The sequence below is a fragment of the Salvelinus alpinus genome, chromosome 15 (genome assembly GCF_045679555.1).
Source record: "Salvelinus alpinus chromosome 15, SLU_Salpinus.1, whole genome shotgun sequence".
NCBI classification, from domain to species: Eukaryota; Metazoa; Chordata; class Actinopteri; order Salmoniformes; family Salmonidae; genus Salvelinus; species Salvelinus alpinus.
In genome coordinates, this window is record NC_092100.1 from 6,744,646 (window position 1) to 6,757,380 (window position 12,735).

Consider the following 12,735-nt stretch of genomic DNA (forward strand, 5'->3'; position numbering starts at 1 on the left):
ACTTCTGTAACCGTAAAAGCTTTGGTTTCATGCATGTTAACATTAGAAGCTTCCTCCCTAAGTTTGTTTTACTCACTGCTTTAGCACACTCTGCCAACCCGGATGTCTTAGTCGTGTCTGAATCCTGGCTTAGGAAAACCACCAAAAACCTTGAAATCTACATCGCTAACTAAAACATTTTCCGCCAAGATAGAACTGCCAAAGGGGGCGGTGTTGCAATCTACTGCAGAGATAACCTGCAGAGTTCTGTATTACTGTCCAAGTCTGTACCCAAACAATTCGAGCTTCTACTTCTAAAAAATCACCCTTCCAGAAACAAGTCTCTCACTGTTGCCGCTTGCTATAGAACTCCCTCTGTCCCCAGCTGTGCCCTCGATACCATATGAATATTGCTTGCCCCCCATCTATCTTCTGAGCTCGTGTTACTAGGTGACCTAAACTGGGACTTAAATAAAGGTGAAATTTAAAAAAAATAAACATATAAAAGAACATTGGAAAGGCACACACCTGTCTATAGAAGGTCTCACAGTTGACAGCGCATGTCAGAGCAAAAAAACAAGCAATTGGTTCAAAGGAATTGTCTGTAGAGATCCGAGACAGGATTGTGTTGAGGCAAAGATCTGGGGAAGGGTACCAAAAATGTTTTGTAGCGTCGACGATCCCCAAGAACACTGTGGTCTCCATCATTCTTAAATGGCAGAAGTTTGGAACCACCAAGACTCTTCCTAGAGCTGGCCGCCCGGCCAAACTGAGCAATCGGGGGAGAAGGGCCTTGATCACAACCTGATGGTCACTCTGACAGAGCTCCAGAGTTCCTATGTGGAGATGGGAGAACCTTCCAGAAGGACCACCACCTCTGCAGCACTACACCAATCACGCCTTAATGATAGAGTGGCCGACGGAAGCCACTCCTCAGTAAAAGGCACATGACAGCCCGCTTGGAGTTTGCCAAAAGGCACCTAAAGGACTCTCTAACCATGAAAAACAAGATTCTCTGGTCTGATGACACCAATAATGAACTATTTGGCTTGACTACCAAGCATCATGTCTGGATAAAACATGGTACCATCCCTACGGTGAAGCATGGTGGTCACAGCATCATGCTGTGGGGATGTTTGTCAGTGGCAGGGACTGGGAGACTAGTCAGGATCGATGGAAAGATGAACGAGGCAAAGTACAGAGAGATCCTTGATGAAAACCTGTTCCAGAGTGCTCAGGACCTCAGACTGGGGGGAAAGTTCACCTTCCAACAGGACAACGACCCTAAGCACACAGCCAACGCAGGAGTGGCTTCGGAAAAAGTCTCTGAATGTCCTTGAGTGGCCCAGCCAGAGCCCAGACTTGAACCCGGGCTCATGCGCAGTGGCCGGACTCATGCGCAATGTCAAGCGTCGGCTGGAATACTGTAAAGCTCGCCACCATTGGACTCTGGAGCACTGGAAACCCGTTCTCTAGAGTGATGAATCACACTTCACCATCAGGCAATCCAACAGACTAATCTGGGTTTGGCGGAAGCCAGGATTACACTACCTGCCCCAATGCATAGTGCCAACTGTAAAGTTTGGTGGAGGAGGAATAATGGTGTGGGGCTGTTTTTCATGGTTCGGGCCCCTTAGTTCCAGTGAAGGGAAATCTTAGTGCTACAGCATACAATAACATTCTAGACTATTCTGTGCTTCCAACTTTGTGGCAACAGTTTGGGGAAGGCCCTATCCTGTTTCAACATGGCAATGCCCCCTTGCACAAAGCGAGGTCCATACAAATGGTTTGTCGAGATAGGTGTGGAAGAACTTGACTGGCCTGCACAGAGCCCTGACCTGAACCCCATTGAACACTTTTGGGATGGATTGGAAAGCTGACTGCCCAACATCAGTGGCCGACCTCACTAATGCTCTTGTGGCTGAATGGAAGCAAGTACCCGCAACAATGTTCCAACATCTAGTGGAAAGCCTTCCCAGAAGAGTGGAGTTTGTTATAGCAGCTAAGGGGGGACCAACTCCATATTAATGCCCATTATTTTGGAATGAGATGTTGGACGAGCAGGTTTCCACATACTTTTGGGAAAGTAGTCTCCCATTATTTGACTATCTTTGGCTCTTTTCGAGCCAGTTTGGCTAGAGTACTGAATCATGAATCTAACATTCGAAACTGACAATGTACAATGGGAAACTGCCAACAACCTTCCCATGATGTAAAGTGATGAACACAAAGCCATGCCTGTCATTAGATAAACACGTGGTTTCTGGGAGTAGAGGTAGGAATGGTTTCTAGGAGTAAGGGTAGGAATGGTTTCTAGGATTAAGGGTAGGAATGGTTTCTAGGATTAAGGGTAGGAATGGTTTCTAGGATTAAGGGTAGGAATGGTTTCTAGGAGTAAGGGTAGGAATGGTTTCTAGGAGTAGAGGTAGGAATGGTTTCTAGGAGTAAGGGTAGGAATGGTTTCTAGGAGTAAGGGTAGGAATGGTTTCTAGTAGTAAGGGTAGGAATGGTTTCTAGGAGTAAGTGTAGGAGGGGTAAGGGTAGGACTGGTTTCTAGTAGTAAGGGTAGGAATGGTTTCTAGGAGTAAGGGTAGGAATGGTTTCTAAGAGTAAAGGTAGGAATGGTTTCTAGTAGTAAGGGTAGGAATGGTTTCTAGGAGTAAGGGTAGGAGGGGTAAGGGTAGGGATGGTTTCTAGGAGTAAGGGTAGGAATGGTTTCTAGGAGTAAGGGTAGGAGTGGTTTCTAGTAGTAAGGGTAGGAATCTTTTCTAGGAGTAAGGGTAGGAGGGGTAAGGGTAGGAATGGTTTCTAGGAGTAAGGGTAGGAATGGTTTCTAGGAGTAAGGGTAGGAGGGGTAAGGGTAGGAATGGTTTCTAGGAGTAAGGGTAGGAATGGTTTCTAGGAGTAAGGGTAGGAATTGTTTCTAGGAGTAAGGGTAGGAGGGGTAAGGGTAGGAATGGTTTCTAGGCGTAAGGGTGGGAATGGTTTCTAGGAGTAAGGGTAGGAATGGTTTCTAGGAGTAAGGGTAGGAATGGTTTCTGGTAGTAAGGGTAGGAATGGTTTTTAGGAGTAAGGGTAGGAATGGTTTCTAGTAGTAAGGATATGAATGGTTTCTAGTAGTAAGGGTAGGAATGGTTTCTAGTAGTAAGGGTAGGAGGGGTAAGGGTAGGACTGGTTTCTAGTAGTAAGGGTAGGAATGGTTTCTATGAGTAAGGGTAGGAGTGGTTTCTGGGAGTAAGGGTAGAAATGTTTTTTAAGGGTAAGGGTAGATTCTGTGGGTAACACTCTCGTGTTAACCTGACCTCTAACCTCTTGACCCCTAGGTGACCCAGAGAAGTCTCTTCAGGAGCAGCTGCCACTCATCGTGGGTTTGGCCACTGGCGGTCTAGTCTTCATCATAGCTGTCGTTGTCATCGCCATCGTCTGCCTGAGGTGAGAATAAGTCGATAATACCCAGTGAACACTTTGTCGTTGAGACAACATGGAAAAAGTATCTACATCTGACTTTCATTTTCCTTTCTAGGATTTACCTCCTTTGATAAAAATGATCCACAGCATTTCACCAAGCTCATGCAATATTACACAATGTGGGCATTTCTTCAGTTTGTGTATCAACACTAGCATACTTTTAATTGCGAAAATTGCATATTTCTCGCAATTCCTGGTGTATTTGATTTACAGATTGAAAAAAAAAAAAAAATGGAAATGTCAACTTTTGAATGTGTTTACATCCTGAAACCCACAGAAGACACACAGGGACACTCAGGACTGGCGTGCCACCTATGAGGTTTGTGCGTAGGAGATTAGCTCTATCTAGTGAAAAGTCCCAAAACAGATTTGCCTCCCAAAACCTCGCTAGGCTAACCCTGCCCAATGGACACAGCATGAGCTGCAGCTGCTAGGAAAAGATTGGCCTGCCTTCATGGTCGTGTCACCGCGCTCGGACGCCGGCTGACCCCACCGAATCCTTTTGACTCCTATTCACTCGTAGGAACTTCAACATCCACTCAGATCCTGTAAAAGCATAGCTCGGCCTCACTGCGGTCATTCAACTCTACGTAGCACTACTCATATTTTACTGGGAGTCTGCATGTTGGTGAAGTGTGCGAGTTTGACACCCTTCCATTTTGGTGGCTGGTACTCACCCACCTCTCTGCGGCGGTGGTGGAACAGCTCGGTGTGAGCCACCCGGTCTGAAGACCAGGGCCCTCGTCACGCTGAACAAACTCCTTCCTACTCTCCTCCCTCATCCCTCTCCTCCTCTCCTCCTCTCTCTCTGTGTCTTAGCTTAGCTCGCTAGTGTCTGTCTCTGTGTCTTAGCTTAGCACGCTAGTGTCTCTGTGTCTTAGCTTAGCTCGCTAGTGTCTGTCTCTGTGTCTTAGCTTAGCTCGCTAGTGTCTGTCTCTGTGTCTTAGCTTAGCTCGCTAGTGTCTGTCTCTGTCTTAGCTTAGCACGCTAGTGTCTCTCTATGTGTCTTAGCTTAGCTCGCTAGTGTCTGTCTCTGTGTCTTAGCTTAGCTCGCTATTGTCTCTCTCTCTGTCTTAATTTAGCTCGCTAGCGTCTCTCTCTCTGTCTTAGTTTAGCTTGCTAGCTTCTGCCACGAGAGAAGGAAAAAAAAGTAAAAGGGGGGAATAAAGCAAAACTCAGAGCCTCCTCGGCATATTCCGGAACCACATTTGAATTGGAAATGAGATGCAAATCACCGTCGGGTATTATTGCCCCGGTTACTGGTTAGACAACAAAGGAACTACATTAACATGGATTTTCAACATCCCCCTCCCTCCCCCCATTAATGGATTGATACTGAAGAAAGAAGAGAAAGCAGAGGATGAGTAAAGGAAAAGAGGGGGGGGGGGGATTTGTCTGAACCAGTGTGTAGGAGGATGTGTTAAGTGTTGAGGGAAACAGCTGAGGCTGCCATTGGGAGAGACTTTGTCCTTTACTTCTCGTGTTGGGCCATTATGTTTTCTCTCAGCTTTCATTTCATACATAAAAACAGAGTCCTACGTTTTCTACTCAATATATTGTCTTCTTCTGTAGTTTTACTCAAAATTCTGTATTTCTTAGCCTCAAATATAAAGCTAAGTGAGCTTTATCCTAGTGAGAAATACAGTGTAATTCTCTATTTCTACAGACTCAGCTATACTGAAATCTATATTAACTGACTCAGCTATACTGAAATCTATATTACCTGACTTAGCTATACTGAAATCTATATTAACTGACTCAGCTATACTGAAATCTATATTAACTGACTCAGCTATACTGAAATCTATATTAACTGACTCAGCTATACTGAAATCTATATTAACTGACTCAGCTATACTGAAATCTATATTAACTGACTCAGCTATACTGAAATCTATATTAACTGACTCAGCTATACTGAAATCTATATTAACTGACTCAGCTATACTGAAATCTATATTAACTGACTCAGCTATACTGAAATCTATATTAACTGACTCAGCTATACTGAAATCTATATTAACTGACTCAGCTATACTGAAATCTATATTACCTGACTCAGCTATACTGAAATCTATATTAACTGACTCAGCTAAATCTGAAATCTATATTAACTGACTCAGCTATACTGAAATCTATATTAACTGACTCAGCTATACTGAAATCTATATTAACTGACTCAGCTATACTGAAATCTATATCAACTGACTCAGCTATACTGAAATCTATATTAACTGACTCAGCTATACTGAAATCTATATTAACTGCCTCAGCTATACTGAAATCTATATTACCTGACTCAGCTATACTGAAATCTATATTAACTGACTCAGCTATACTGAAATCTATATTAACTGACTCAGCTATACTGAAATCTATATTACCTGACTCAGCTATACTGAAATCTATATTAACTGACTCAGCTATACTGAAATCTATATTAACTGACTCAGCTATACTGAAATCTATATTAACTGACTCAGCTATACTGAAATCTATATTACCTGACTCAGCTATACTGAAATCTATATTAACTGACTCAGCTATACTGAAATCTATATTAACTGACTCAGCTATACTGAAATCTATATTAACTGACTCAGCTATACTGAAATCTATATTACCTGACTCAGCTATACTGAAATCTATATTAACTGACTCAGCTATACTGAAATCTATATTACCTGACTCAGCTATACTGAAATCTATATTACCTGACTCAGCTATACTGACATCCTTTCCACACTGTCCTGTTCCATTAAGTATGGCTGTATGCGGCACATGACTGACTTTGTGTTTGTACTCTGGTTTGCCCCACAGGAAGCAGAGGAATGGCTCTGAGTCAGAGTACACAGAGAAACTGCAGCAGTACAGTAAGTCTCTACTGCCTATCCTGTCCTACATTATAAGCTATCCCAAGATCCACATTCTAACAGACACTCTCTGAGCTTGACTTTGTCCCGACATTAAACAGTGTGTATTCATACACTGCGTGTCAACAGCCGGTCATGTCACAAGCATCCCATTTACAATGACAGGCACAGATTACACAGAATTATAGGATTGGTAGTGGCTGTGGAGCTCATTGAAAGTGTGCCTCGACTGTTCAATCTTCTGTTAATCCAATCCATACAGTGCATTCGGAAAGTATTCAGACCCCTTGACTTTTCCCCACATTTTGTTACAGCCTTATTCTAAAATTGATTAAATAAAACATTTTCCTCATCAATTTACACACAATACCCCATAATGACAAAGTGAAAACAGGTAAAAAAAAAAAACATATATATATATATTTCAAAAACAGAAATACCTTATTTACATTTGCTATGAGACTCGAAATTGAGCCCGGGGACAGGATTGAGGGAAAGATGTTCCCGGACATGAATTAGATCGAACATCTCTAGAGAGTCCAAGCTTGTAGCGTCATACCCAAGAAGACTCGAGGCTGTAATCGCTGCCAAAGGTGCTTCAACAGAGTACTACTGAGTAAAAGAATACTTTTGTAAATGTGATATTCCTGTTTTTTGATGAGGCAAAACTATTTTTTTTTTTAAATACACTTTAGAATAAGGTTGTAATGTCTGAACACTTTCCGAATACACAGTTCATATTGTTTTCAATGGTAACTACTGCCTGACGGCCGTGATTCATGTGATTATTTCCGCTATTGAATCCCCTATAGTCACGCCGGGAATGAAGGTCTATATCGACCCCTTCACCTACGAGGACCCCAACGAGGCCGTCCGAGAGTTCGCGAAGGAGATCGACATCTCCTGCGTGAAGATCGAGGAGGTCATTGGCGCAGGTAACCAACCAAAGCTCCTGAGCTACAGGGGGAAGACTGCTAGTCACCTCCAGGCCATACCGTTAGAGGACTTCACGCCAAGCGGTACTTTCACTCAATTCATCATCCCAACCCCTGCCTCGCCTCGCACCCCCCCAGCACTAGCCTCAGCCCCCCCTAATCTAAAATCTGCACTTACGCCCTTGCAAAAAATGTCCCCCCCCCCCCCCACCTCTAATTCGCTTCACTCACAACCGTGGCCCCCCAGGTTGGCACCTAAGTGCCTGTATGATTGCTAGCTACTTTCCACACTTTTTGTCCTTTTTAACTTTTTTTTATTTTATTTAACCTTTAACCTTTTAAGAACTGCCCATTCCTGATCCTGGAGAGGTGCTCTGTAGTAGGAAGTTATTTTGATCCTTCAAGTGTCATTAATTCAATCACTTCCATTGGGTTAGCTCTTCTACTTGAATGTAACTGACTTAATCATCATCTAGGAGAGTTGATTGGCTGGTCAAACAGCTAGAACAGCAGCCTTCCAGGGTCAGGATTGGTCATCTCGGAACCCCTCCCCCCAAGTTTCTCAAGGGTCAATGTTAAACGGGGCCCCCTTTGACCCATGACCTCATTACCTGGTGGTTTATATATGTGGTCGTCCATCTTGCTTCCCTTTAGATTACCCTTGCTCCTTCCCTCCACCCTTTTTGATGCACTAGTTAGTAATCTTGAAATCATAAATTATTTGATATCTTGAAATATTAGTAATATTTTTGCAAAAAAGCTGTAGGATTGTTCCCGGCTCAGAGTTGAATTCTCAGCCTTGTATCTAAGCCGAATGAAGACTTGTGATGATGGGAAGTTGGATTTGAGGTTTGCGTCACCTGCAGCTGAGCCCCCTCCACTCTACTACTACTACTACTACTACTACTACTACTACCACCACTACGAGGGCTTAACACCTACCGCTGCTTCTTGAACCCGTCGCTTCCCAGCCTTCGCCTTAAGTGACGAACCCCAACCCCTGTCTCCCCTCCCCTTTACCCTCCCTCCCACCGATCCTCCCTCCCTATCTCCTTCCCTCCTCCATCCACCACCTCCCTCCCTCCCTTCCCTTGTTTCTCTTGCTCTCGCACCTGGTTGGCGTATTAGGCCCGAGACGCAAAGCCTCCACAACCGCCAAGCTTCTCTCTCCTCCTGTCTCTTCTTCTGACCCCGCCCCCTATCCCTCAGAAGCCTAATCTACCCCACTACCCCCCCCACCCCCACCCTCTACCCTCCCACCTCTACCTCTACACCTCTACCCTCTACCCTCCCACCTCTGTCTCTACCCTCCCACCTCTGTCTCTACCCTCCCACCTCTACCTCTACACCTCTACCCTCTACCCTCCCACCTCTACCCTCCCACCTCTGTCTCTACCCTCCCACCTCTGTCTCTACCCTCCCACCTCTGTCTCTACCCTCCCACCTCTGTCTCTACCCTCCCACCTATACCTCTACCCTCCTGTCTCTACACTCCCACCTCTGTCTCTACCCTCCCACCTCTGTCTCTACCCTCCCACCTCTGTCTCTACCCTCCCACCTCTGTCTCTACCCTCCCACCTCCACCTCTACCCTCCCACCTGTGCCTCTACCCTCCCACCTGTGCCTCTACCTCTATTCCAACCTATACCTCTATTCCAACCTCTACTTCTACCCTTCCACCTCTACCTCTACCCTCCCACCTCTACCTCTACTCTCCTACCTCTACCTCTACCCTCCTACCTTCCTACCTCTACCCTCCCACCTCTACCTCTATTCCAACCTCTACCTCTACCATCCTACCTTTACCGCTCCCCTCCCACCTCTACCTCTACCCTTCCACCTATACCTCTATTCCAACCTCTACCCTCCCACCTCTACCGCTCCCCTCCCACCTCTACCTCTACCCTCCCACCTATACCTCTACCCTCCTACCTCTACCTCTACCCTTCTACCTCTACCCTTCCACCTCTACCTCTACCCTCCTATCTCTACCTCTACCCTCCCACCTATACCTCTATTCCAACCTCTACCCTTCCACCTCTACCTCTACCCTTCTACCTCTACCCTTCCACCTCTACCTCTACCCTCCCACCTCTACCTCTACCCTCCCACCTATACCTCTATTCCAACCTCTACCCTTCCACCTCTACCTCTACCCTCCCACCTCTACCTCTACCCTCCCACCTATACCTCTATTCCAACCTCTACCCTTCCACCTCTACCTCTACCCTTCCACCTCTACCTCTACCCTCCTACCTCTACCTCTACCCTCCCACCTCCCCTCTACCCAAATATATACCTCTACCCTCCCACCTCCCTCACTCTCTTATCAAGCTTTACCGCCTACCCCAAACTACCCACGTCCACTAAGCTTTTAGTTTTCCCTCAGCCATCCCTCACTCTCCCCCTCCTATCGCTTTCCCCCTTTTCTCCACTGCTCCTAGCCACCGAGTCCCCCCCCCCCCCCCTGTCTCCCGCTTCCCTTCCCTGGCTCCTTGTTTCTAACCAGTAAACTGTCCCTCTCCCCCTCTCTCCCCCACTCTCCTCCACTCTCCTCCACTCTTCCGATCCTTCCTCTCTTCCCCCCTCCATATCTCTCTCTCTTTCGCTGTCTCCCGTTCCTCGCTCTCACAGGAGAGTTTGGGGAGGTGTGTCGTGGGCGTCTGAAGCTGCCTGGACGACGGGAGATTATTGTGGCTATCAAGACACTCAAGGTGGGCTACACCGACAGGCAGAGGCGGGACTTCCTGAGCGAAGCGAGCATCATGGGACAGTTTGACCACCCGAACATCATCCGGTTGGAGGGCGTGGTCACCAAGAGCCGACCAGTCATGATCGTCACAGAGTTTATGGAGAACGGAGCGTTGGACTCTTTCTTAAGGGTAAGAGAGCATGTGGAACACACACACACACACACACACACACACACACACACACACACACACACACACACACACACACACACACACACACACACACACACACACACACACACACACACACACACACACACACACACACACATTAAAAACCTGCGCTCTATAAAACTGCCCAGAGAACTGATGCTCCTGAACACACTTCATAAATGTCTTATCTGTAATCGTCACATCATCAGCACCACTACCCAGCAAAAGTACAAGAGCATATCTCCCTGATCTTCTCTTTTAATGTCCTCGTATTCCACACCCTCTCCATCTCTTTGGAAAAGGCCCTAACCCTCGTCTGTTGCCAATATCAGACAAATGCGCCGCTCCTCTCGCTATCTCTGACATTTACAGAGGATTCACTCAGCTTATGAATCACTGCCTCTCCCTTAAATTAAATACTGGTTGACACTGAGGAGGAGACAGAGAAAGATGGAGAGAGAAAGAGAGAGGGGCGATACAGAGAAAAGGAGAGAGAGAGGGGGTGGAAATGGAGGGAGAGAGAAGCAAAGGGATAAATAGAGAGATAGTAAGAATAAGAAAGAGAGCAAGAGATGAACACAGAGAGAGACAGAGAGACAGCGAGACAGCGAGACAGCGACAGAGAGCAACCAAATAGAGTGGCGAGGAGAGACAGAGAGACAGAGAGACAGAGAGACAGAGAGACAGAGAGACAGAGAGACAGCGAGACAGAGAGACAGAGAGACAGAGACCAAATAGAGTAGTGAGGAGAGACAGAGAGACAGAGAGATTTTATAAAAAAAAATATTTATTAGGATCCCTATTAGCGGATGCCAATGGCGACAGCTAGACTTACTGGGTCCCGTAAAATAATGAAATGACATTACAGACAAAATACTTTACAATTTACATACATTTAAAAACATTAACATGTATTGTGCATCTATCAGTTCCACATACGTGTCAGTACAAACACACAATAAGAAGGTCACATGGAGGAGAGGCGTTTTGTCGTGAAGTGTTGCTTTACTTGTTTTTGACACCAGTTTTGCTGTTCACGTGCGCTATATAAGAGGGAAGGAACTTCCATGCACTTGTGGATCTGTATAATAATACATTTCTTTAAATTTGTTCTGGACCTGGGGACTGTGGAAAGACCCCTGGTGGCATGTCTGGTGTGTGTGTCAGTGCAGTGTGGAAGTTGACTATGCAAACAATTTTAAATTTCCAACACAATACTGTTTCTTATAAAAACAAGAAGCGATGCAGTGTCTTTCCTCAACTCTGAGCCAAGAGAGAGACTGACATGTATAGTATTAATATCAGCCCTCTGATTACAATGAAGATCAAGTCGTGCCGCTCTGTTCTGGGCCAGCTGCATCTTAACTAGGTCTTTCCTTGCAGCACTTGACCATTTGACTGGACAATAATCAAGATAAGATTAAACTAGAGCCTGCAGGACTTGCTTTGTGAAGTGTGGTGTCAAAAAAGCAGAGCATCTCTTTATTACGGACAGACCTCTTCCCATCATTACAACCATTGAATCTATATGGTTTGACCATGACAGTTTACAATCTAAGGTAACACCAAGTAATTTAGTCCCCTCAACTTGTTCAACAGCCACCCCATTCATTACCAGGTGCGGCTGAGATCCAGGATCGATTTATACCAAAAACAACTCTTAGTTTTAGAAATGTTCAGAACCAATGTAGTACTGGACACCCATTGCAAAACAGACTGCAACTCTTTATTAACCTTTACCGAACCTCAACCCCGTATCCGGGATCACCCCCCACCCCCCACACACTGATTAGCATAGATAGCATAGCTTCAGAAGTAGATAGTAGCATCTAAATATCATTAAATCACAAGTCCAAGACACCAGATGAAAGATACAGATCTTGTGAATAAAGCCACCATTTCAGATTTTTAAAATGTTTTACAGGGAAGACAAAATATGTAAATCTATTAGCTAAACACGTTAGCAAAATACACCACTATTCTAACTCCATCAGTTTCTTACTCCTTCAGGTGCTATCACCAATTCGGCTCAACTAAGATATTGATATCCACTAACCAAGAAAAAACCTCTTCAGATGACAGTCTGATAACATATTCATGGTATAGGATAGTTTTTGTTAGAAAAAAGTGCATATTTCAGGTAGAAATCACAGTTTACAATTGCACCGACCATCGCAAATCGACTAGAATTACTAGATAGAGCAACGTGTATGACCAATTTACTCATCATAAAACATTTCATAAGAATAGACAAAGCATAGCAATGGAAAGACCCAGATCTTGTGATTCCAGACAATATTTCAGATTTTCTAAGCGTTTTACAGCGAAAACACAATAAATCGATAAGTTAGCATACTACATGTGAAAACGTTACCAGAGCATCGATTCCAGCCAAAGAGCGCTATAACGTAATCACCGCCAAAAGATATTAATTTTTTCACTAACCTTCTCAGAATTCTTCCGATGACACTCCTGTAACATCATTTTACAACATACATATACAGTTTGTTCGAAAAGGTGCATATTTAGCCATACAAAACCGTGGTTACACAATGAAAATACTAGGAAATCAAG

The 12,735-nt window shown here is 44.9% G+C and overlaps 1 protein-coding gene across 17 annotated transcripts in view; it reads left to right on the plus strand.

Moving 5' to 3' along the window:
- LOC139539416 (ephrin type-B receptor 3-like) overlaps positions 1-12,735 on the plus strand; it is a 152,764-nt gene that overhangs the window by 115,335 nt on the left and 24,694 nt on the right. For 5 of the 17 annotated variants that reach the window (XM_071342350.1, XM_071342363.1, XM_071342352.1 and 2 more), the window contains exons 8-12: positions 3,303-3,411; positions 3,725-3,766; positions 6,268-6,320; positions 7,121-7,339; positions 9,890-10,137. In XM_071342350.1, the coding sequence (XP_071198451.1) occupies positions 3,303-3,411; positions 3,725-3,766; positions 6,268-6,320; positions 7,121-7,339; positions 9,890-10,137 (671 nt within the window). The remainder of the gene's footprint in view (positions 1-3,302; positions 3,412-3,724; positions 3,767-6,267; positions 6,321-7,120; positions 7,340-9,889; positions 10,138-12,735) is intronic. The other 12 variants (XM_071342362.1, XM_071342366.1, XM_071342367.1 and 9 more) reach the window with 7 other exon arrangements.